The sequence below is a fragment of the Pantherophis guttatus genome, chromosome 2 (genome assembly GCF_059756535.1).
Source record: "Pantherophis guttatus breed Tessera chromosome 2, ASM5975653v1, whole genome shotgun sequence".
In the NCBI taxonomy this organism is placed as follows: Eukaryota; Metazoa; Chordata; class Lepidosauria; order Squamata; family Colubridae; genus Pantherophis; species Pantherophis guttatus.
This window is the reverse complement of record NC_142064.1, coordinates 266,277,895-266,300,960: the sequence shown is the minus strand read 5'-3', so window position 1 is coordinate 266,300,960 and position 23,066 is coordinate 266,277,895. Positions and strand designations below refer to the sequence as shown.

At 41.5% G+C, this 23,066-nt stretch overlaps 2 protein-coding genes across 9 annotated transcripts; both read right to left on the bottom strand.

Moving 5' to 3' along the window:
- Window positions 1–721: 721 nt before the first annotated feature.
- On the bottom strand, window positions 722–20,791 carry LOC132710039 (uncharacterized). 7 transcript variants are annotated; one of them, XM_087884293.1, is made up of 2 exons: window positions 20,697–20,791; window positions 722–4,917 (listed from the first exon to the last, which is right to left on the bottom strand). In XM_087884293.1, the coding sequence occupies exon 2, from the start codon at window positions 4,303–4,305 to the stop codon at window positions 2,434–2,436; it is 1,872 nt and encodes a 623-aa protein (XP_087740419.1). In that variant the 5' UTR covers window positions 4,306–4,917; window positions 20,697–20,791; the 3' UTR covers window positions 722–2,433. The 7 variants fall into 7 exon arrangements, with proteins under 7 accessions (XP_087740419.1, XP_087740415.1, XP_087740416.1 ...); XM_087884289.1 differs by having other exon boundaries at window positions 20,693–20,770; XM_087884290.1 differs by lacking the exon at window positions 20,697–20,791 and adding an exon at window positions 7,811–8,855.
- Window positions 9,931–20,762, bottom strand: LOC148115785 (uncharacterized). Of its 2 annotated transcripts, none has more exons than XM_087884295.1 (2): window positions 20,693–20,762; window positions 9,931–15,542 (listed from the first exon to the last, which is right to left on the bottom strand). In XM_087884295.1, exon 2 carries the CDS (start codon window positions 14,815–14,817, stop codon window positions 12,946–12,948), a length of 1,872 nt encoding a protein of 623 aa, XP_087740421.1. In that variant the 5' UTR covers window positions 14,818–15,542; window positions 20,693–20,762; the 3' UTR covers window positions 9,931–12,945. The 2 variants fall into 2 exon arrangements, with proteins under 2 accessions (XP_087740421.1, XP_087740422.1); XM_087884296.1 differs by lacking the exon at window positions 20,693–20,762 and adding an exon at window positions 20,147–20,682.
- Window positions 20,792–23,066: the final 2,275 nt, after the last annotated feature.

Sequence of the window (23,066 nt, the reverse complement as noted above, 5' to 3'; positions counted from 1 at the left end):
GGATTTAGGACATGGCAGCACCATGAGGCCAGACACTCCAAGGGAGCCAGTTTCATTTCTGCTGGCCAGGGCTGCATCCAAGAGCACCCACAGCGCCAATTCAATCCCGAAGGAGGAAATTTTATATCTGAAAAAATGCCACGTGCTTATGTAAATCTGCCTGCATGGAAGTCTCCATTACGTCAGAGAGAGAGAACAATATGCAGCAGGGCCTAGAAAACAGGGTCTAAAAAAGAGGGGTTGATTGTATATGGTAGAAGAAATGTTTCAAAAGATATTTGTAAAGTTACAAGGGAAACTTTAGTTGTCCAGTTTGAAATGTCCTAATTTTGACCTCTCAGACTAGCAATGCTGGAGAAGACCTGAATCTAAGAATGCCAATCAAAACAGATCCAGTTTAGCCATTCTAAATTTTTAACTCTGCATAAAGAAATGTCATTCTTTGATAGAATTTAGGACTGAGGTAAATAGCAATGCAACAAATTAAGAGGCAGAAGCCTAATTACAGCTCACATCAGAGGCACAGAGTGGCTGGATTGAGGTACTAGTGAAACTGAAAATTTAAATTTATAATGAGGGAAATGAAGTTGAAGAAGACAGATTGGTTATGAGGTGCAGAATGCAAAAGAGACAGATTACAGGTAAATTAACAATTGTAGAGTGTTAGAAACCCACTATATGTGTGGAGAACTCACCATTGAAGAATTATTGAGAAAAGGGCTTTGTGTTACAATTTTATTATTAAACTTATTTACTGCACATCTGGCAGTTTGAGGCCATTCTGAGTGCGTTGCCTTGCCCTAACATTCATAGCAACACTGACGGCGCCTGATTTTTTCCTTGCCAAAAGATATTGATAGTCCTTACATTACAGAATGCATTATTAAAAATGAACGATTTTCCACTGTTCAACTTGTTCCTCATATCGCCACCACCAAAGGGGATACAATAGAAATGTCAGAGTGCTGCTATCACCCAGCAGCCATCAAAGGGAAACAAGCAGGCACCTCTAAGAAAATGAGATCATAGCAGGAGTTGCTAATAAAACTTTTAGATCCTGTCATCAAAGCCACCATCCCTTTTCTCCTCAATACAATATTCCTACAGCTCTTCTCCATCAGGTTCATCTGCAAGGCAGAATAGCCTTTTCAGTTGAAATTTTACATTGTTTTCTTCATTGAGCTTTGGGCCTATTCCCTACACGCCCCTCACCCATCAAACACTTACCTTTTGGAGACCTCCTGGAGGCAGCCATAATTTTCAGTTCACCCACAATCCCTTAATGCAGTTTGCACAGTGTTAAGGAAGCGAAACAGAGCAGTTTCTCCCTCTCCCATGCAACAATGACTCAGAAGCAGCCACCATTTTGGCCCTGAGGGAGGTGTGACAAAATGGCAGCTGCTTCCACAAGTCCATCACATGGCCCAGGGTTGAATCCCGGGCACACTGAAAATAACGGCTGCTTCCAGGACATAGCCATCCAGCCCTGGGATGTGTGTCCTGGTCTTCTTCACCAACTTGAGGTTCAGAGATTTTCAAAGGTTATGGAGGAGGCTGTGAGGCCTGGTGGGGTGGGAGTCAGGCCTAAGGACTGTGGGGATGTAGCAGGAGAGGAAAAAAGCCTTTGGGGATTCTGTGGGTGGGAAAAAGGCTTGTGGAGACCCTGTGAAGGAAGGAAACCCCTGTGGGGACCTTCGGGAGCAGGGAAATGCCTATAGGGACCCTGTGGGAGGGAAATGCTTAATAACAAAAGAAAACAGGTTAGTACCTTCATCAAATTAATATTTACCATTTTTTCTCTCCAATCACAGATCTACTTCTGAGATATATTTCAGTAAAATGAATCAGGACGGAACTTAAATAGTCAATTTCTCATCTACACTTCCAATGACAAATCAAAAATGAAATTTAAGCCTTCTCTAAACTCATCATCTTTTGCCTAATGTGGATTTCCTTGACTTTTTCTCCGGTGTGTAAACCTACATTACTTATAGGTCATTTGTATGGTTGAAATGGTGACTTTTAGCAGAATCCAGACATTCAAAGGGTTTCTCTCCTGTGTGAGTTCTCTAGTGTAGGTTTGAAGTTAGGTTGAAACTTTTCCCAAAATTTGGACACGTGTGTGGCTTCACTCCTGTATACGTCCTCTTGTGTATCAGCAGCAGGGGTGAAATCCAGCAGGTTCTGACAGGTTCTGGAGAACCGGAAGCAGAAATTTTGAGTAGTTCAGAGAACCGGCAAATACCACCTCTGGCTGCTCCCAGTGGGGTGGGAATGGAGATTTTGCAATATCTTTCCTCTGCAATGGGGTGGGAGTGGAGATTTTGCAGTATCCTTCCCCTGTGATGCCCACCAAGCCATGCCCACCAAGCCACACCCACAGAACTGGTAGTAAAAAAAAATGAAATTCAGCACTGATCAGTAGATCAGAATTCATATCGTTTCTCTCGTGTGAGTCCTCTGGTGTTTCACCAGTTTGGAATTCTCACTGAATTTTTTCTCACAAACAGGACATTCAAAAGGTTTCTCCCCTGTGTGAGTCCTGTGGTGTTTCACCAGGCTGGAATTCTGACTGAATCGTTTTCCACAAACAGGACATTCAAAAGGTTTCTCTCCTGTGTGAGTCCTCTGGTGTATTACTAGGCTGGAATTCCGACTGAAACATTTCCCACAATCAGGACATACAAATGGTTTCTCACCTGTGTGAGTCCTGTGGTGTTCCACCAGGCTGGAATTCTGACTGAAACGTTTCCCACAATCAGGACAATCAAAGGCTTTCTCCCCTGTGTGAGTCCCCTGGTGTATCACCAGGCTGGAATTCTGACTGAAACGTTTCCCACAAACAGGACATTCAAAGGGTTTCTCTCCTGTGTGAGTCCTCTGGTGGTTAACCAAACTGGAATTGAAACTGAAATCTTTTCCACAGTCAGGACATTTAAAGGGTTTATTCAATGTGTGAGTCCTCCGGTGTTTAACCAAACTGGAATGGAAACTGAAACTTTCCCCACAATCAGGACATTCAAAGGGTTTTTCTCCTGTGTGAGTCCTCTGATGGTTCACCAAGTCATAATTCTGACTGAAACTTTTCCCACATTCAGGGCATTCAAAGGGTTTTTCTCCTGTGTGAGTCCTCTGGTGTTTCACCAGCTCAGAATTCCAAATGAAACGTTTGCCACAATCAGAACATTCAAAGGGTTTCTCTCCTGTGTGAGTCCTCTGGTGTTTCACCAGGCTGGAATTCTGATGGAATAGTTTCCCACAAATAGGACATTCAAAGGGTTTTTCTCCTGTGTGGGTCCTCTGGTGTTTCACCAGGTCATAATTCTGACTGAAACTTTTCCCACAATCAGGACATTCAAAGGGTTTCTCCCCTGTGTGAGTCCTCTGATGTTTAACCAAGCTGGAATTCAAACTGAAACTTTTCCCACAATCAGGACATTCAAAAGGTTTTTCTCCTGTGTGAGTCCTCTGATGAATCAGCAGGCTTGAATTCTGACTGAAACTTTTCTCACAATCAGAACATTCAAAGAGTCTCTCTCCTGTGTGAGTCCTCTGGTGTTTCACCAGGCTGGAATTCTGACGGAATAGTTTCCCACAAACAGGACATTCAAAGGGTTTTTCTCCTGTGTGGGTCCTCTGGTGTTTCACCAGGTCATAATTCTGACTGAAACTTTTCCCACAATCAGGACATTCAAAGGGTTTCTCCCCTGTGTGAGTCCTCTGGTGTTTAACCAAGCTGGAATTCAAACTGAAACTTTTCCCACAATCAGGACATTCAAAGGGTTTTTCTCCTGTGTGAGTCCTCTGATGAATCAGCAGGCTTGAATTCTGACTGAATCTTTTCTCACAATCAAGACATTCAAAGGGTTTTTCTCCTGTGTGAGTCCTCTGGTGTTTAACCAAATTGGAATTCCAACTGAAACGTTTGCCACAATCAGAACATTCAAAGGGTTTCTCTCCTGTGTGAGTCCTCTGATGAATCAGCAGGCTTGAATTCTGACTGAAACCTTTCCCACAATCAGGACATTCAAAGGGTTTTTCTCCTGTGTGAGTCCTCTGGTGATCCAACAGGTGGGAATTTGCAATGAAACTTTTCCCACAATCAGGACATTCAAAGGGTTTCTCTCCTGTGTGAGTCCTCTGGTGTTGAACTAAATTGGAATTCTGACTGAAACTTTTCCCACAATCAGGACATTCAAAGGGTTTCTCTCCTGTGTGAGTCCTCTGGTGTATCACCAGGTGGGAATTTGCAACGAAACTTTTCCCACAATCAGTACAGTCATACGATTTCTTTCCTGTGGGCATCTTCTACTGTACCACCAGATTGGAATACTGCATTGGGAGCAGCTATAGGGCTTCTCTCCTGTGTGGGTCCTTTCATGAATAATCTAACTAAATCGTTTCCCACATTCGGATAATTTGTATGGCTTTCCTCCAGCATGGATCCTGTTATTCATAATCTGTGATTTGCTATGCGTGCTTTTCCCACAATAGGCACATCTATGGAGCTTTTCCACCACTGATGTTCTTGAAGAAGTCAAAAATATGTGATCTTTTGTTGCATGGAGCTTTGATTCAAGCTACTGTTTTCTTCCTCACAGGGCAAGGCTTGCATTACTGTCTACCTTTTGTGGCTATCCAATTATCTTTTTTCTCCTCACTCACCTCTAGATATTGCCCTCTTTTTCTGAATGGAAAAAAATAATCTCCTTTGACCTTTTCATGTAATCTATTGTTGTGTTCTGCATACTCTACTTTTCCAGTTTGAAATCTCTTCTGGATTTTCTCCCCTTTGTCTCTCACCAACTGGGGAAAGAGAAGAATTGTGTGCTTTTCTGAGGGCTCAATTTGCTTTCATTTTCAAAGTTGCTGGTAATTCTCAGTTGTCCGGAGTGCTCTTATTGGTATCTTCTTCATCTGTAAAATTTAAATAAAAGTGTAAGTTTAAAATTGTTTCTTTATAAAATGGTTACAGAAGATGTGAAAAAAGTATACATTACAAGTAAAAAGCAAACATGCCATAATGCTGAAATAGTTTCTAATGTTAATTATGATTCATTTGACACATTGAAGATTAATGAGTTCCAAGTTCAAATATACATTCAAATAAAAATACACTTTATACACTTTATACAAAAATACACTTGTTGACTTGGGTCAATCACATATTCTTCATACTGTGATTATTGGGTAGAATCTCTGTAATTCAGATAAATGGTTTACCAAACATGCTATTTGTCTTTCTTCGGTGTGTTTCTGGCCAGAGGGATGCAATTCATGCCGCCACTGCCATTATTGTAATTAAGTTCGGTGGCTGTGGCTGTGGCTGTGGCAGTGCAGCCACCACTGCCACTGGTGGCAGTTTTGGCGGCAGCTTTGCCATCACTCACCGTGACCAGCGGTGCTTGTTTGGCCTGCATCTTCTCCAACTTAGCCTTCCACTCTCCCAAGAAATCGGTTGTGGCAGCACCGCTGCCCTGATAGCCCCCGGTGGCCATGTTTCAGGGGAGCTGCCGATTCCTTGGCGCCCTCCCAATGAGCCCCGATGTGGCTGCTGATCTTAGTCGAAAGGACTGGCAAAAGTTGCTGGCCAACCAAAGGAGAATCACCGAGTGGGGTGGGGAGGACTTCACACACCCCTCCGCTGTTGCTGCCTACAATTTAGATAGATGCATACAGAGAGAAGTACAAATAGACACTCCTACAAGTATGTATATATGTGGAGAATCCATGTGTTTTCTGCCTGAAAACTGTCCCAAAACCAAAAATGGTTACAATCAAACCTTCCGTGCTAATTTTAGAGATGTGGGGGCTTTAATTGATAAAATGATGCCTAAAGAAGGAATGAAAGAGCAACAAACATGACTGGGGGCTTGAGGCGAAAACATATGAAGAACAGTTGTAGGAATTGGGTAGATCTAGTCATGACCGCCAAGGTCCCATCCAACTCTGTTTTTCTATATTCTATTCTATGTTCCGGTTGCTTCTCTGCTTCCACGCAGCGGAGGAAATCAAGCAGCCCTTCCTGCTCCCAGCCTCTCCTCCGACCTGCCCTCCACTCACCCACCAGCTGCTGCTTCGGCTCTTGGAAGAGCAGAGAAGCCACTCGGCGCACCACCTTCCTCCCGTGAGCGATCCGGTAGATCCAGCCCTCCCCTCCCCTCCCTTCTCGCAATGCAGTGCTTGATGGTTTTAACTCCTTAAGGCTCAGCCCCAGATGCCTCTGTAGCGACGGCTTCCTAGGCGCCGCTGATGTTGCCCATCTGACCGCCATCTCCCGATAGGAGGCCGTAAAACAGGCTCGTCCCGTCTCTACCTGTGAAGGCGTTTGCAAGACGTTTTCACCGATTCCACGCCCTCAAGTCACTTTCCACTCCTGGCAGCCGATGCGAGTGAAATAGTGGAACGTGACCCTACTTAACTTGGGAAGATTAGCTACAGGCTGAGCCTTAAACGCTCATAAAGTTATTAAAGATTTACAGAGTAAGAGTTGGAAGGGACCAATTCTCCATGCAGGGACCCTATACTGTTCCGGACAAATGGCTCTCCAGTCGCCTCTTAAAAAACACGGGTGATGGAGCACCCACAACTTCTGGAGCCAAACCATTCCACTGATCAATTGTTCCGACTGACAGGAAGTTTCTCCTTGATTCTAGGTTGGTTCCCTTTCTGATATGTTCTCCCTCTGTTCCTTCTCTTCCTACTCTCAGGAGCTTTGAAGAATACCCCCCCCCTTTCTGTGTCAGCCCAGCTCAATTGTGGTTGTATGTCGAGGATTACCTGCAGCATTTGTTGGAAGAAATATCTTTCTGGGCTCAGTTCCAAGTGGGGAAAAAGAGACTGGATTCATGGAAGTTGCTTGAAAAGAAGGTTTAATGGTGGACAGGATCACAGGCTTGAAGATGTTGGGTGAAGAAAAAAAAAGGGAAGAGATATTGAGAGTGCCTGAGTTTTATACTCTCTCTGAGCTTTTGAATTTGAGCTTGAGGGGCAATCTGTAGGCTGTCCTGAGTCCCATGCTTGGTTGAGCCTTGCTGTGTGATGTAATCTTCCCAGCTGCCATGTGGAGAGTTCTGTTGCTAGGTGGGTAGAGGGCTAATCCTACCTTTGTTGGATCTTGGGTGAGAGCATTTGCCTATGAATAGACCTAGCAATCTCTTTATCTCTTAAGTGAGGACCTCTGCTTTGGGCTATTGAGGATAATAGGGGCTATTAATAGTGAGTCTATTTCCTGCTTAAAAACATGTTTCTCCATTTGTCATTCAGGGAAATATAATATTCTGCCTTTTTAATATTTCCTGAAATATTTCAGTCTTCTAGGAGAGAGGTGGGTGCTAACTTCCTACATATATTCTTATCTTCATTCTTGCACACCCTAAAGAATTGCTCTGAGCAACCTCCTCAATTTCCAGAGGAGCTAGATTTCCACCTCGATTATTCCGAGGCAGACACCTTGGGCAAAGCCCTTGGAGGATGCTACTTTGTAAAAAGCTGATCTAGAGATTTGTGATCTTTTTTTTTAGCATGGCTCTCAGTGGAGATCAAAACTGTTCTACATCCTGTTAGAAGAAAAATCCAGGTCCAGTTCCAAGCTGGGAATAAAATGGAGGCTGTTTAAGAAAGGAGATCCATTTATTGATGAGCTGAACCAGCCCTGTGGTTCCAGGGCAGCTGACCGACTGGCTGAATGAGTGGATGGATCTTTATAGGTGTAGGAAGTTAGCACCCACCCCTCTCCTAGAAGAATGAAATATTTTAGGAAATATTAAAAAAGCAGAATATTATGTTGTCAAGCCCTGGCTTGCCATACCTGGGGGGTATGGGGAAACTGCTGCGGGGGCGGCATGACGGCTGCTGGAGTATCGTGGCTTCAGTAGCTGATGTCCCAGGTGCTCCCAACGGCTTCTTGCTCCTGTAGGAAGTTAGCACCCACCCCTTTCCTGGAAGAGTGAAATATTAGGAAATATGAAAAAGGCAGAAATATGAGAAGCATATTTTACAGACAAAGCAGCTCCCACCTTCCTGCCCCCCACCCTTTGTCAATGGGCCATTAAGGCCTGGGCCAGTCTACTCTACATAACAAAGATCTACCTCCTTCAGGCAGAGCCATAGTAGGAATTGTCAAAGATAGGATTAGCCCTCTACACAATAGCAGCAGAAACTCACCACATGTGACCTGGGAAGCACATGTGACCATCAGCCAGCAAGGCCCCCACCCCCTGGGAGTCTGACAACCAATCAGGATACTCTTTCAGGGCCCCAAGAAATGCAGAGCCAGAGAGAGCATAAAAACCCGAGGATTTACTGTATCTGCCCCTTTTCTGTTCAGGAACTCAAGCCATGTGATCCTGTCCACCATTAAACCATCTTTCCAAGCAGTCTCCATGTTTCCAGTGTCTGTTTTCCCCACTTGGAGCAGAACCTAGAAGGATGTTTCTTCCAACACTCCTTTGGCCAGCAGGCCCTTTTCCATCAGCTGATTGGTGGTGATGGTGGCACAGCGGAAGGGCGGAGGACTGTGAACCGCCGTTTCGTAGCTTCTGTGGTTCCTAACGGCTGCACCTGCGCCATGGTAGCCAGGGAGACCCAGGAGGAGGAATAAACACAGCCGGATGATGGCTATGGGGGTGGACTGGGCCATGGGCATGCCTATATTAATTCAGAGCTATTTACAATGCTGGCAGTAGCTCCCAGCACTGACTTTTGTATCTGTTAAACTCAGTTCTGCCGGACTGCGGCCACATTAAAACCTGCAGCAAGTAACCTTGTTTCCGAGTTTGATTTGCCAGCAAAGGGACGCCTCTGATATATTTCCCTGGATGAGAAATGGAGAAACATGTTTTTTTAGGCAGGAAACAGACTCACTCTTAATAGCCCCCACCCTCCTCAACAGCGCACAGCAAATGTTTGCACTTATGAGATAGCTAGGTCTATTCATAACCATATTTATATTTTGGAGTATTCCAATAAAATTGGATAAAAATGTTAATATTGAAATGTGATTGAAGAGTGCCGCCTGCTACCAAAGGAAGGTACAACATATTCCCAAAATCCTGGAAAGACTTGGCTCTAGGAAATCTAAATGTGAGAATAAAAAGAACTTTATTATTAAAATGACCCCTGAAAGCTTCAATATAAGACTGAACTGGCAGAGGGATTTATGAGGTTTCCACTTTTGGACTACAGGCTGATTAATTTTGGGGTATAAAGACTCTTGGACATTGGACATTGAATTTTTTGAGAAGTGGCTTTAGGTTTGAATATAAGGTTGTTGGATTATTGGACAAAAAGAAACAAAATAAACAAAACAAGAACTCAGAGTATTAAAGACACCTTGACAAGAAGATGCGAGGAGATTATGAACAAAATGCAGAGCATAGATGAAGAGTTGGAAATTATGACACAAAGGACAAGGAGAAACCATGATGCCCAGGAAGAGGAGGAGCTAACTGAAAGAGCAGCTGAAAAAATAGAACAGACAAAACAACAAACAAAAAGAAATGACAAGAAGGAGATAAAAATAAAAATAATAATGATTGATGAAATAAACCAAGGGGAGAGTATTTTAAGGGAAGTTAAACTGGAACTGGAACTGCAGGAAGACTTTTTTGAGAGAGAGATAGGGGCAAGAGTAGACAACTTGAAAATTAGACAATGGAACAGGGTGGAGAAGGGAGAAATGTTTAAGAAGATTGGCCAAGAAGAGGAAGCAGATAGAGATAAAGATCCAAGAGAGGAATATGGGAGAAGCTAAGAAATGAATAATTAAAGCTTTAAAGCAGGCGAGAGATGATAGATAAAAAAGGGAACATTTCTTAAAAACAATAGTGATATAAGTTAAAATAGGGTTGGAAGTTAGAGAAAGGGAGACTAATGGAATATACATTTTTACATTACAAGGTGAAGTAATAACAAGAAAGGAACCTAGAATTTTAATGACAGTAATCTTTAATATGTTTAAATAATATGGTGATGGGTATAAAAATAACATTGAAATATTGAATAATCAAACAATGGAAGATTATAACTTAACATAAATATATGTATTATTAGTAGAACAATATAAGTTTGTTAAACGTAACAAATATGATTACCAACATTCTATTTGTAGTAAAAGGAATGATATTCAGAATTTGATCGGCAAAAAAACAACATACTAAAATATTGAACTATTTAATAAGGAAAGATTAGAATTTAACAAAAACATGTGTATTAGACTTATGTAACTTGTCAAACGTAAATATGATATTTTATTTGTAGTAAAATGTGACTAGAAGGAATATTTTTAAATATAACAGTGGCATAACTAAAAATTAGAGAGGGGATAAACAATGGAAGATTATAATTTAATATAAATGTGTGTATTACTATTAGAACTATATAAGTCTGTAAATACAACAAATATGATTATTAATATTTTATTTGTAGTAAACAGTGACATTTAATATATGGAAATTGGCATAAAAATAACATACTTAAATATCGAATAATCAAATAATGAAAGATTATATTGAACAAAATAGGTGTATTATTACTAAAACTATATAAGATTGTCAATTGTATTAAATATGAAGAATATTGTTTTATTTGTACCAAAATGTAAGACACTCCGGTGTCACACTGTTCACATAATAATATGTTTGTAAAAAAATAAAGAATAAAAAACTTGGGGGGGGGAGAATTTGGGTGGTACAAAATGTAAATTTTAACCCCATCACTGGAGATGAAGGTCTTTTACTTGTGAATAGGCTGGCCCAGTCTTTCTTAATGAACATAAACTATCTGCTGGGGGCTATTAAGAAAGACTGCTTTCTTCCTTTAAAAGCATGTTTCTCCATTTCTCCTTTTGGGACATATAATATTCTGCCTCTATAAACGATTTCCTGTGGCTCCTTGTTGTGGCCCCCCCAGCTGCCAGGGGAGGCCTGTTCCAGATGCAGGTATGCACAGAGCACTTAGGAGAGGTGAAAAAAGGAGGACAAGGAGTCCACTCAGGAAGCAAATGCTGAATGGCTCCTCCCTGGGAATAAATAGAAGGAAAGGGGAGTGGTTGTTGTAGGAGACAACAGTCCTTTTCTGGTGATTTTGCTCATTGTGTTTCATGCAACAAAGACTGCTTGCCAGAACCTTTTGGCTGGGAGCTCAAGGCCTTGCAATTATCCTGAGGAACTGATAAGGTCTGCTGCTGCAGTAAACTCCTTGCAGGACTTTTGCCTGGACTTTCGGTGGGTGAATCCAATTAATTCACAAGAGGTAAATAAAGAAGGGTTTTTGCTGGTGAGGAGTCTATTTCTTGTTTCTGCTAACCCTGGGTCAGAACAGCTCCCAAGGATTTAGGACACGGCAGCACCATCAGGCCAGACACTCCAAGGGAGCCAGCTTCATTCCTGCTGGCCAGGGCTGCATCCAAGAGCACCCACAGCCCCAATTCATTCCTGAAGGAGAAAATTTTATATCTGCTAAGGGCCATGTGCTTCTGTAAATCTGCCTGCACTGAAGTCTCTGTTAGGTCACAGAGAACAATATACAGCAGGGCCTGGAAAATGGGGTCTAAAGAAGAGGGGTTGATTGTCTGTATATGGTAGAAGAAATGTTTCAAAAGAAATATATGTAAAAAAAACAAAAACAAAAAGGAAAAACAGAATATTTCACCAAAGCACAAGGCTGATTGAACACCAAGTTAACCTTTTTAGAGAGTGTGAGACGTACACCCCAAAATGACAGTGCCAGAAACCTCACAGGACCAGAAATATCAGAAAACAGTGTCAAGAGACACAAGCTAGCCCTTCCATTTTAAGAAAGCCTAAAACGAAAGTCCCAGCCAGAGCTGATTGAAAGTCTGGATGTGCTGCCAAAAGCCATTGACGCTCCTTACTAGAAATAACAAAGTAAACTAAAAGTCTGGGCTACAGCCGAAGGAATAACAGAAAAACTAGACTATGACGCAGGTCCTGAAAATACTCAAACCAACCAAAAATAACTCACCTGGGACTCCTCTTTCCCTCTTTCCTGGCAGAATCCCAGGATAAGAAAGACAAAGCCCCAGGAACAGAATTAACCCATTAAGGCAGGAAGACAGAACTCGGAGCAAAATCTCATCAAACCACACAAACATCAAAGGGAAAATGGATATAAAAATCCATAAACTTATCATGCCACTCTGCTTGCAAGCCAGGAACGCTTGGTCTGTGTCACTTTTTTATTCTTGACTTCCTACATTAAAAGAATTCCACTTTCTGGCAGCTGGCTTCTGCATCCATTTCTTCTCAGCTTCGGTAGTGTGTCCCAGCTGGGAATGAACTGGGGAAATTTCTTTTAACAAGAGGCATTCTGCACTGCCATTTTAATGCAGATTTAATAAAGTAAGAATGGTGATAATGGCCATTTCATCTATTGGCTGTGTTTCCATTGCCTTGCTTTGCTTTAACATTCATAGCAATACTGATGCTATTTGATTTTTTCCTGGCCAAAAGCTATTGATAATTCTTACATTACACAATGTATTATTAAAAATGAAAGATTTTCTGATCCCCAGAGCTTGTGGGGACTCTATGGGGAAGGAAAGGTGTACTGTCTGGGGACCCTGGGGAGGAGGGAAATGCCTATAAGGACTCTATGGGAGAGGGCAAAGCTTGGAGGGATCCTGTGGAGAGGGAAATGCTTGATAACCAAAAAAACCCTTTCTCTCCTGTGTGTAAACCTACATTACTTATAGGTCATTTATATGGTTTCTCTCCTGTATGTTTCCTCTGGTGCCTCACCAGGTTAAAATGATGAGTGAAACTTTTCCCACTATCAGGACATTCAAAGGGTTTCTCTCCTGTGTGAGTCCTCTGATGTTTCACCAGGTCAGAACAGTAAGTGAAACTTTTCCCACACACTGGACACTCGTATGGCTTCACTAGATCAGAATTATGACTGAAACTTTTTCCACAATCTGGACATTCATATTGTTTCTCTTGTGTGAGTCCTCTGGTGTCTCACAAGTTTGGAATTCTCACTGAAATGTTTCTCACAATTAGGACATTCAAAAGGTTTCTCCCCTGTATGAGTCCTCTGGTGTACCACCAAGTTCGACCTTTGACTGAAACTTTTCCCACAATCAGGACATTCAAAGGGTTTCTCTCCTGTGTGAGTCCTTTGATGTTTAACCAAACTGGAATTCCAACTGAAACGTTTGCCACAATCAGAACATTCAAATGGTTTCTCTCCTGTGTGTGTCCTCTGGTGTTCCACCAGGATGGAATTCTGACTGAAACCTTTCCCACAATCAGGACATTCAAAGGGTTTCTCTCCTGTGTGAGTCCTCTGGTGTATCACCAGGCTGCAGTACCAACTGAAACTTTTCCCACAATCAGGACATTCAAAGGGCTTTTCTCCTGTGTGAGTCCTCTGATGGTTCATCAGCTCAGAATTCTGACTGAATTTTTTCCCACAATCAGGACATTCAAAGGGTTTCTCTTCTGTGTGAGTCCTTTGATGTTTAACCAATTGGGAATTCAAACTGAAACGTTTGCCACAATCAGAACATTCAAAGGGTTTCTCTCTTGTGTGGGTCCTCTGATGGTTCACCAGCTGGGAATTCTGACTGAAACTTTTCCCACAATCAGGACATTCAAAGGGTTTCTCTCCTGTGTGAGTCCTCTGGTGTTTAACCAAATTGGAATTCCAACTGAAACGTTTGCCACAATCAGAACATTCAAAGGGTTTCTCTCCTGTGTGTGTCCTCTGGTGTTCCAACAGGTGGGAATTCTGATTGAAACATTTCCCACAAACAGGACATTCAAAGGGTTTCTCTTCTGTGTGAGTCCTCTGGTGTATCATCAGGCTGGAGTTCCAACTGAAACTTTTCCCACAATCAGGACATTCAAAGGGTTTTTCACCTGTGTGAGCCCTCTGGTGTTTAAACAGGCTGGAATTCAGACTGAAACGTTTCCCACAATCAGAACATTCAAAGGGTTTCTCTCCTGTGTGAGTCCTCTGGTGTTTAACCAAATTGGAATTCCAACTGAAACGTTTGCTACAATCAGAACATTCAAAGGGTTTCTCTCCTGTGTGAGTCCTCTGGTGTTCCAACAGATGGGAATTCTGATTGAAACATTTCGCACAAACAGGACATTGAAAGGGTTTCTCTTCTGTGTGAGTCCTCTGGTGTATCACCAGGCTGGAGTTCCAACTGAAACTTTTCCCACAATCAGGACATTGAAAGGGTTTCTCTCCTGTGTGAGTCCTCTGGTGTTTAACCAAATAGGAATTCAGACTGAAACGTTTGCCACAATCAGGACATTCAAAGGGTTTCTCTCCTGTGTGAGTCCTCTGGTGTTTAACCAAATTGGAATTCAAACTGAAACTTTTCCCACAATCAGGACATTCAAAGGGTTTCTCCCCTGTGTGTGTCCTCTGATGAATTACCAGGCTTGAATTCTGACTGAAACCTTTCCCACAATCTGGACATTCAAAGGGTTTCTCCCCTGTGTGAGTCCTGTAGTGCTTGACCAAATGGGAATTCAAACTGAAACGTTTGCCACAATCAGTACATTCAAAGGGTTTCTCCCCTGAGTGAGTCCTCTGGTGTTTAAGTAAATTGGAATTCCGACTGAAACGTTGGCCACAATCAGGACATTCAAAGGGTTTCTCTGCTGTGTGAGTCCTCTGGTGTTTAAGCAAATTGGAATTCCGACTGAAACGTTTGCCACAATCAGGACATTCAAAAGGTTTCTCTCCTGTGTGAGTCCTCTGGTGTATCACAAGGTGGGAATTTGCAATGAAACCTTTCCCACAATCAGGACAGTTATATGATTTCTTTCCTGTATGCATCCTCTGGTGTACACCAGCTTGGAATTCTGACTGAAAGTTTTCCCACAATCAGCACATTCAAAGTGTTTTCCCCTCCTGAGTCCTCTGATGTATCACCAAGTTGCCATGCTTGCAAAAGCGTTTACTGCATTGGGAGCAGCTATAGGGCTTCTCTCCTGTGTGGGTCCTTTCATGAACCACAAGGGAACTGGTCTAACTAAATCTTTTTCCACATTTGGATAATTTCTATGGCTTTCCTCCAGTATGGATCCTGTTATGCATAATATATGATTTGCTTATTTGTGCTTTTCCCACAATAGGCACATGTATGGAGTTTTTCCTCCACTGATGTTCTTGAAGAGGTCAAAAATATGTGTGATCTTTTGTTGCATAGAGCTTTGATTCAAACTATTGTTTTCTTCCTCACAGGGCAATGCCTGCATTACTGTCTACTGTAGACTTGGGCTATCCAATTGTCTTTTTCCTCCTCACTCACCTCTAGATATTTCCCTCTATTTCTGAATGGAAAAAATAATCTCCTTTGACCTTTTCATGTAATCTATTGTTGAGTTTTGCATACTCTACTTTTTCCAGTTTGAAATCATCTTGATTTTCTCCCCCTTGTCTCTCAGCAGCTGGGGAAAGAGAAGAATTGTGTGCTTTTCTGAAGGCTCAATTTGCTTTCATTTTCAAAGCTGCTGGTTGTTCTCAGTTATCCGGAGTGCTCTTATTGGTATCCTCTTCACCTGTAAGATTTAAATAAAAGTGTAAGTTTAAAATTGTTTCTTTATAAAACGGTTGCAGAAGATGTGAAAATACATTACAAGTAAAAAGCAAACATGCCACAATGCTGAAATAGCTTCTAATGTTAATTATGATTCATTTGACACATTGAAGATTACTGAGATCCAAGATCAAATATACATTCAATCATGAAATACACTTGTTGACTTGGGTCAATCACAAATTCTTCATACTGTAATTATTGGGTAGAATCTCTGTAATTCAGATAAATGTTCTACCAAACATGCTATTTCTCTTTCACACTTTAAAAGTTATAACTGGAAGTATGGCAGATGGACATCTATAAGTTTATATGGCAAGGAGAAAAAACCAAAAATTAAACAAATTATTGCAAGATGCTAAGGAAAGAGGTTTGAGTTGACCAGATTTGAAATTGTACTTCCATGCCTGTTGTTTTCTGGCAAAAAGAGTGAGTGACTCTCCAAAATAAGAGGTTCCTCTATCTTTTTTTGTATTAAGTTTTTTTTCCCCAATAGGAACATACATATTTTGTGGACAGTACATTGATTGGGCCAGGTCTTTTTTATACAACGTTAACAATAATAATCCAAATAATATATGGAATTCTAATCTTCCAACTTCAAACAATACTAGTCTCATTTCATATTCCTTTTACATTTCCTCTTTAATTCATTTAAGCATAAATAACATTTCTTCGCATCCTGTGTTTATTATCCCTTAGTAAATGTTGTCATTCAATATTATTGAATATTGCACGAGCTGCACTGGCTCCCAGTGGTCTTCCAGGTGCGATTCAAGGTGTTGGTCATCACCTTTAAAGCGCTCCATGGCACAGGACTTGGGTACCTTCGAGACCGACTTCTGCCACCAATAGCCTCCCACCGGCCAGTTCGCTCCCACAGAGAGGGTCTCCTCAGGGTGCCATCAGCCAAGTTATGTCGGCTGGCAACACCCAGGGGGAGGGCCTTCTCTGTGGGAGCCCCAGCCCTGTGGAATGAACTGTCCCCGGAAATACGCAAGATCTCCGACCTCCGGGTGTTTCGCTGCGCACTGAAGACCCTGTTGTTCCGCCAGGCCGGGCTATCAATATAATAATTTTAAATTGGGGTATTTTAAATTTTGGGGAGGTTTTAATCCGGCCAAATCTATTTAATTATTTTAATTTTTAATCATTGTTGTGTCTTGTGCTTTTAAATTGGCTGTACACCGCCCTGAGTCCTTCGGGAGAAGGGCGGTATAGAAATATTATTATTATTATTATTGTTGTTGTTGTTGTTGTTGTTGTTGTTGTTGTTGTTGTTGTTGTTATTGAATATTATATTATTCCACCATAACATCAATATTCCAAATGTATAGGATTACTAATAACACCAATTATTAACAGTATTCAATCCATCACAGGAGTATATCTCAAAGTCCCCACCATTTCTAATCCTTAATATTTTAAATTCACAATATCTTTTAGTACACTGTTCATATTAGTATTTCAGTTAAAATGTCTAATCTTAAATTACCATCTACTAATTTAAACATATTGGGGTTGTGCTGTTTTCTCATTTTATTAATATATTTTCTCATTATCCATCATCTCTTACTTTCTGAAATTCCATCGTTTATTGATTTTTTGGTCAGTCTTTTATCTCTCCCTCTTGGAATCTTGTATCTCTTTTTAATTTTTTTGTGTCTACTAAACTTTCCCTTCTGTGTGCCTTTTGCCTCTTTCTGCTGCATTTTTTGAACACCCATTCACAAAACTCCCTTTTGTTTTTTAAAGGGGTTTTTCTCACTTTTCTCTATACCATTATAAATTGTGATGTTATGTATTTGTCTTCTATTTATTAGTCTCTTCTTCTCTTCGTTCCTAACTTCTTGCTTCTCATTTTTATTCTCCCCTTCCCCTGCTTTTTCTAGTTTCTCATCTATTTTTTGAATATCGTGTTCCTCTTTTCCCACCAATTGTTGAATAGCTTCTACATTTTCTGTATCTTTAAACAATCCCTTTGTCTCTTTGTTATTTCTTAAGGATTCACACAGACTTTTTAACATGCACAATATTTCTTCATACATTTCTAGATTCATTTTAGTGATTTAATACAGCTTATAAAAAGTATTCTATTATTCCAATACCTCAATATTGAAGAAGCTTCTATTTAATCGTTACATCAATCCCATAGTTATACCTCCAAACCCCTACATTTTATTTTGTAATACTGTGTTTCCCTGAAAATAAGACCCTGTCTTATATTTTTTTTGAACCCTGAAATAAGCACTTGGCCTTATTGCCATGCGCTCAAAAGCCCGATTGGGCTTATTATCAGGGGATGTCTTATTTTGGGGGAAATGGTGTAATTTACAATCATATAGTTCCCCAATTATGTATCTCCCAATTGTCCAAATGTTAAAGTCTTATTTCCTTTTTCTCTCTTTTCTTCTGGCCTTTTCTTCTTTTGCCTCTTAGAATATTCTATTAAATAACATTAATAGTCCAAGTCCAAATTAATTCAAGTTAATCCACCAAATTCTTCCAGTCTTTTCAATCCATAATCCAATAGTCAATTTTAATAAAATTTAGTTATTTGCAAATTAGTTCCTTTTGTAACTCTTCAAAAGGAAAGGAAAAAAACACTATTGAATGTTCTCGAATTTTCCCAGTCCTCTTCTAACAACAGAGTCAAGGTCAGGCCATTCACCAGATGTTGTTACTTCTGTTCTGTGTATTAGACTTTGTGTGTATTAGATTAGCTTTTATTGAATATACTGGGGCTATAGTGTTGTATTACTTCTCTTTCTCCAGTAGATGGGTCTCATGCCCAGATCCAAGGTAAGCAATCTGTCAAAAACAGTTGATTGTCAGATAAATCCAAGGGGTTTAGAAATTCAAATAAAAATTTTTTCCCTAAAGTCGCTTTCAAATTATTTGGGCTTTTTTCAAAGCTGTCTGTATTCTTAAAGCTTCCCTTGGGCCTTTTTCGCCTTTTTGTTTCCGGGTTTTATTCCCTCCGTTTGTCAATTTGCCGCTATTTTAAGCTTAGGAGTTTTTTCATATTCTTTTTTTTATTGCAAGCCATTAAAGTAAAAGTTGGTAAATATCTCATCAATTTCAAGCTCTATACCAAATGGTTTTATGATATGGGTATCTAACATTGAAGAAATTCTCAAGAATGTATAAAGGCACCTTGAATGTTGGAAATGTAAACAAGAGATGTTATCATTTATGTTGGACATGTGATAAAGAAATATTGGAGTAGGATTCACATCTTAGTACAGAAGATTCTTAAAGAGAATATAAAGATAAAGCCAGAAAGTTTTCTTTTAGTGGATAAAGAACTTGAAAAAAAATGAAACTTTTCTCTCTTCCTCTTTTCCTCCCATTTTTCCATTAGTTTTATTTCTTCTTTGCACTTCTGGGGATGGATTATACCATTGTAGGTAGATGTATACAGAGAGAAGTACAAAACACACATCTACAAGTATGTCTATGTGGAAAATCCATGTTTTCTGCCTGAAAGCTGTCCTAAACCCAAAATGGTTACAGTCAAACCTTCTATGCTAATTTTAGAGATGTAGGGACTTCAATTGATAAAATGATGCCTAAAGACTGCAAAATTTGAAGCACCAGTTCTGCATGGAAGTCCTCAATTCCAAGTAAGGGCAGAAAATACTGTCCACAACCACTCTGGTGACATTCCTATTGAAGTAGTCCTCACTTACTGACTGCATTTGGGACTGGCATCTGTGTCACTAAGCACCCTGATCAGGAAGCATGATATCACATGACAGTGCCAACTTACATCTGTTCCTCTGCAGTTGTTAAGCGAATCACTGTGGGTTTTTAAAGGCAAGTTCACCTGACTGTGGCTTGCAAGTTCCTGATGGCATCCCCACCGATTTTGCTTGACAAGAATCTAGCTGGGAAGGTCACAAATGGGGATCCTGAGTGTGGGATGCTGAACCGGTTCTGCAAACCGGTGCACATCATAAATGTGCACCAGTTGGCAGAACCCAAATTGTTGCAACTCCTTTTCTTGCACCTTCATAACCACAGGAACTGCTGACTTGTTCAGGTCACTGAACAAGTGCTACAATGAGCACTAATGTGTGGACCAGATGTATAACTGCCTTTACAGTGCCATTGTAACTTTGAAGGCTCAGGGAACAAATGGTAAGTGAGGACTACCTATACAACTGAACATCCCAAAGGTTCTCAAAGCTATTTTTTAAAAAGTGCTGACTTAAACACAGTTGAACGTGATTAATACATGGATGGGGTACCAATAGGAAATACCATGCTTGTTGGCTATACCTGGAAATAAAAAAGCAAAAATCCCAGAAGAGATTTCTGGGGATTTCCGATATTATTGCCAAAAAACCCAGCAGGTCCATAACAGAACAACAGAGGTGGAAGGGATCTTGGAGATCTTCTAGATCTAGACCAATCCCCTGCTCAGTCAGGGGGAGAGCCAGTACCATTTTGGATAAAGGGCTGTCCAGTTTCTTCTTAAAGGTTCTTGAGGAACCTGACAACTCTGTTGTGCAAAAAATAGGAGATAATTAGAGGGTCAGCTATACTGGACATAATACTTACAAACAGGAAGGTTCCTTTGAAGAGAAGAAATTAAAGAGGAAGAAACATGACTGGGGGCTTGAGGCGAAACATGTGAAGAACAGTTGTAGGAATTGGGTAGGTCTAGTCTGGTGAACAGAAGGATTAGAGGTGACATGTTCCAATACTTGAGGTTCTGCCAGAAAGAAGAGAAGATTAACTTCTTCTCCAAAGCACCAGAAGGCAAGGCAAGAAGTAATGGATGGAAACCAATGAAGGAGAGAAGCATCCTAGAAACCAGAAGAAATTTCCTGACAGCGACCAGTGGAAGGAAGGGCTTCCCTTCCCAAGTTGTGGGTGATTCTCACTGGAGGCTCTGAAGAAGATACTGGACGGCCATTTGTCTGAAATGGTCCAAGTTCTCTTGCTTGAGCAGAGGGTTGGACTACATGACCGCCAAGGTCCCATCCATCTCTGTTTTTCTATATTCTATTCTATGTTCCGGTTGCTTCTCTGCTTCCACGCAGCGGAGGAAATCAAGCAGCCTTTCCTGCTCCCAGCCTCTCCTCCGACCTGCCCTCCACTCACCCACCAGCTGCTGCTTCGGCTCTCGGAAGAGCAGAGAAGCCACTCGGCGCACCACCTTCCTCCCGTGAGCGATCCGGTAGATCCAGCCCTCCCCTCCCCTCCCTTCTCGCAATGCAGTGCTTGATGGTTTTAACTCCTTAAGGCTCAGCCCCAGATGCCTCTGTAGCGACGGCTTCCTAGGCGCCGATGTTGCCCATCTGACCGCCATCTCCCGATAGGAGGCCGTAAAACAGGCTCGTCCCGTCTCCACCTGTGAAGGCGTTTGCAAGACGTTTTCACCGATTCCACGCCCTCAAGTCACTTTCCACTCCTGGCAGCCGATGCGAGTGAAATAGTGGAACGTGACCCTACTTAACTTGGGAAGATTAGCTACAGGCTGAGCCTTAAACGCTCATAAAGTTATTAAAGATTTACAGAGTAAGAGTTGGAAGGGACCAATTCTCCATGCAGGGACCCTATACTGTTCCGGACAAATGGCTCTCCAGTCGCCTCTTAAAAAACACGGGTGATGGAGCACCCACAACTTCTGGAGCCAAGCCATTCCACTGATCAATTGTTCCGACTGACAGGAAGTTTCTCCTTGATTCTAGGTTGGATCCCTTTCTGATATGTCTCCCTCTGAAGAATAGGCTGCCCCCTCCCCCCTTTCTGTGTCAGCACACCTCAATTGTGGTTGTATGTCGAGGATTACCTGCAGCATCTTTTTATCTTCATTCTTGCAGAGCCTAAAGAATTGCTCTGAGCAACCTTCTCAATTTCCAGAGGAGGTAGATTTCCACCTCGATTATTCCGAGGCAGGCACCTTGGGCAAAACCCTTGCAGGGTGTTACATTGTAAAAAACTGATCTAGAGATTCCTGATCTTTTTTTGGCGTGACTCTCAGTGGAGATCAAAACTGCTCTACATCCTGTTAGAAGAAAAATGCAGGTCCAATTCCAAGCTGGGAATAAATGGAGGCTGTTTAAGAAAGTTGGTCCTTTTATTGATGAGCAGAACCAGCCTGTGGTTCCAGGGCAGCTGACCCGCCTGGTTGAATGAGTGGATGGATCTTTATTGGTTTCTGTGATGCTGCTGGAGTTGTGCAATGTAGTGAGCTCTGTTTTGCTCTTCTAATGGTGATGGATTAATCCTATTATGTCCTAAAAGGTTCTTAGATGCAACTGGGCTTTCTTTTTTGTTTTCTTTTGAAGATGTTTCCCTTCTCATCCAAGAAGCTTATCCAGCTCTGACAGGATAGCGGGGAATGGAATCCTTTCAGAGCTAAAGAAGCTTCTTGGATGAGAAGGGAAACATCTTCAAAAGAAAAAACAAACAAGAAAGTCCAATTGCCTCCTGAAAAAGCACCTTTGGGACAACCATGACCTGGATGACTGAGAATCTCTACAAACTCCTGTTCTTAGAATTTGGGTGGTGGAGAATGTAAATGTTAATGCCATCCCTGGAGAAGAAAGTCTGTTACTTGTGAATTGACCTCAACTTTCATAATGTCTGTTGGATCCAGTTCAGAACTGGAAGAATCATCAGGAAAGTCAGACAGACCCTCTGTAATTGTATGATTTTCAAAAGCTACAAACCCACTGGCACAACCAATTCTTACATTACACAATGCATTATTAAAAATGAAAGATTTTCCAACCTTCCATTTTTTTCTCGCATCGCCACCACCAAGTGGATATAATAGATATGTCAGAGTTGTCAGCTTTGGAAGCCATATTAGGCTGGAAGCTTCCACGCTGCCACCTTCTCATGTGTGGGAAAGTCGGAGGGGGAATATGGTAGAGGGGTTGTCTGTAGACATAATAGCATTCTTCCTGTTGGTCAAGGTCAGGTCTATCCTGCACCTGGAGAAGGAGTGGTTGGAGTGATGTCTCGAGATGGGACGGATGGTGATTGGAGCATGTGATCGGCTGAGGAGTGAGGGGATGGTTTTGGGGGTTTTGATTTACTGAAGGAAAACCCGGACCTCTCAGGTTCGGGTTTTCCCAGATGTGCCAGTTTACCTATTCTAGTAAATAGAACTTTGAAAAATGCTTGCTTCAGAGCTTTTAGTTGGAGTTGGGGTTTTTCTGGAATGTTGACAAGAGTGCTACTATCACCCAGCAGCCATCAAAGGGAAACAAGCAGGCACCTCCAAGAAAATGAGATCACAACAAGAGTTGCTAATAAAACGTTTAGATCCTGTCATCAAAGCCACTATCACTTTTCTCCTCAACTCAATATTCCTACAGCTCTTCTCCATCAGGTTCATCTGCAAGGCAGAATAGCCTTTTCATTTGAAATTTTACATTGATATTTTCATTGGGCTTTGGGCCTATTCCCTACACGCCCCTCACCCATCAAACACTTACCTTTTGGAGACCTCCTGGAGGCAGCC

Excerpts from the sequence above, each read along its gene's own strand:
- LOC132710039 (XM_087884293.1), bottom strand. The coding sequence starts at position 4,305 with ATGCCCACAGGAAAGAAATCGTATGACTGTACTGATTGTGGGAAAAGT.
- LOC148115785 (XM_087884295.1), bottom strand. The coding sequence starts at position 14,817 with ATGCATACAGGAAAGAAATCATATAACTGTCCTGATTGTGGGAAAGGT.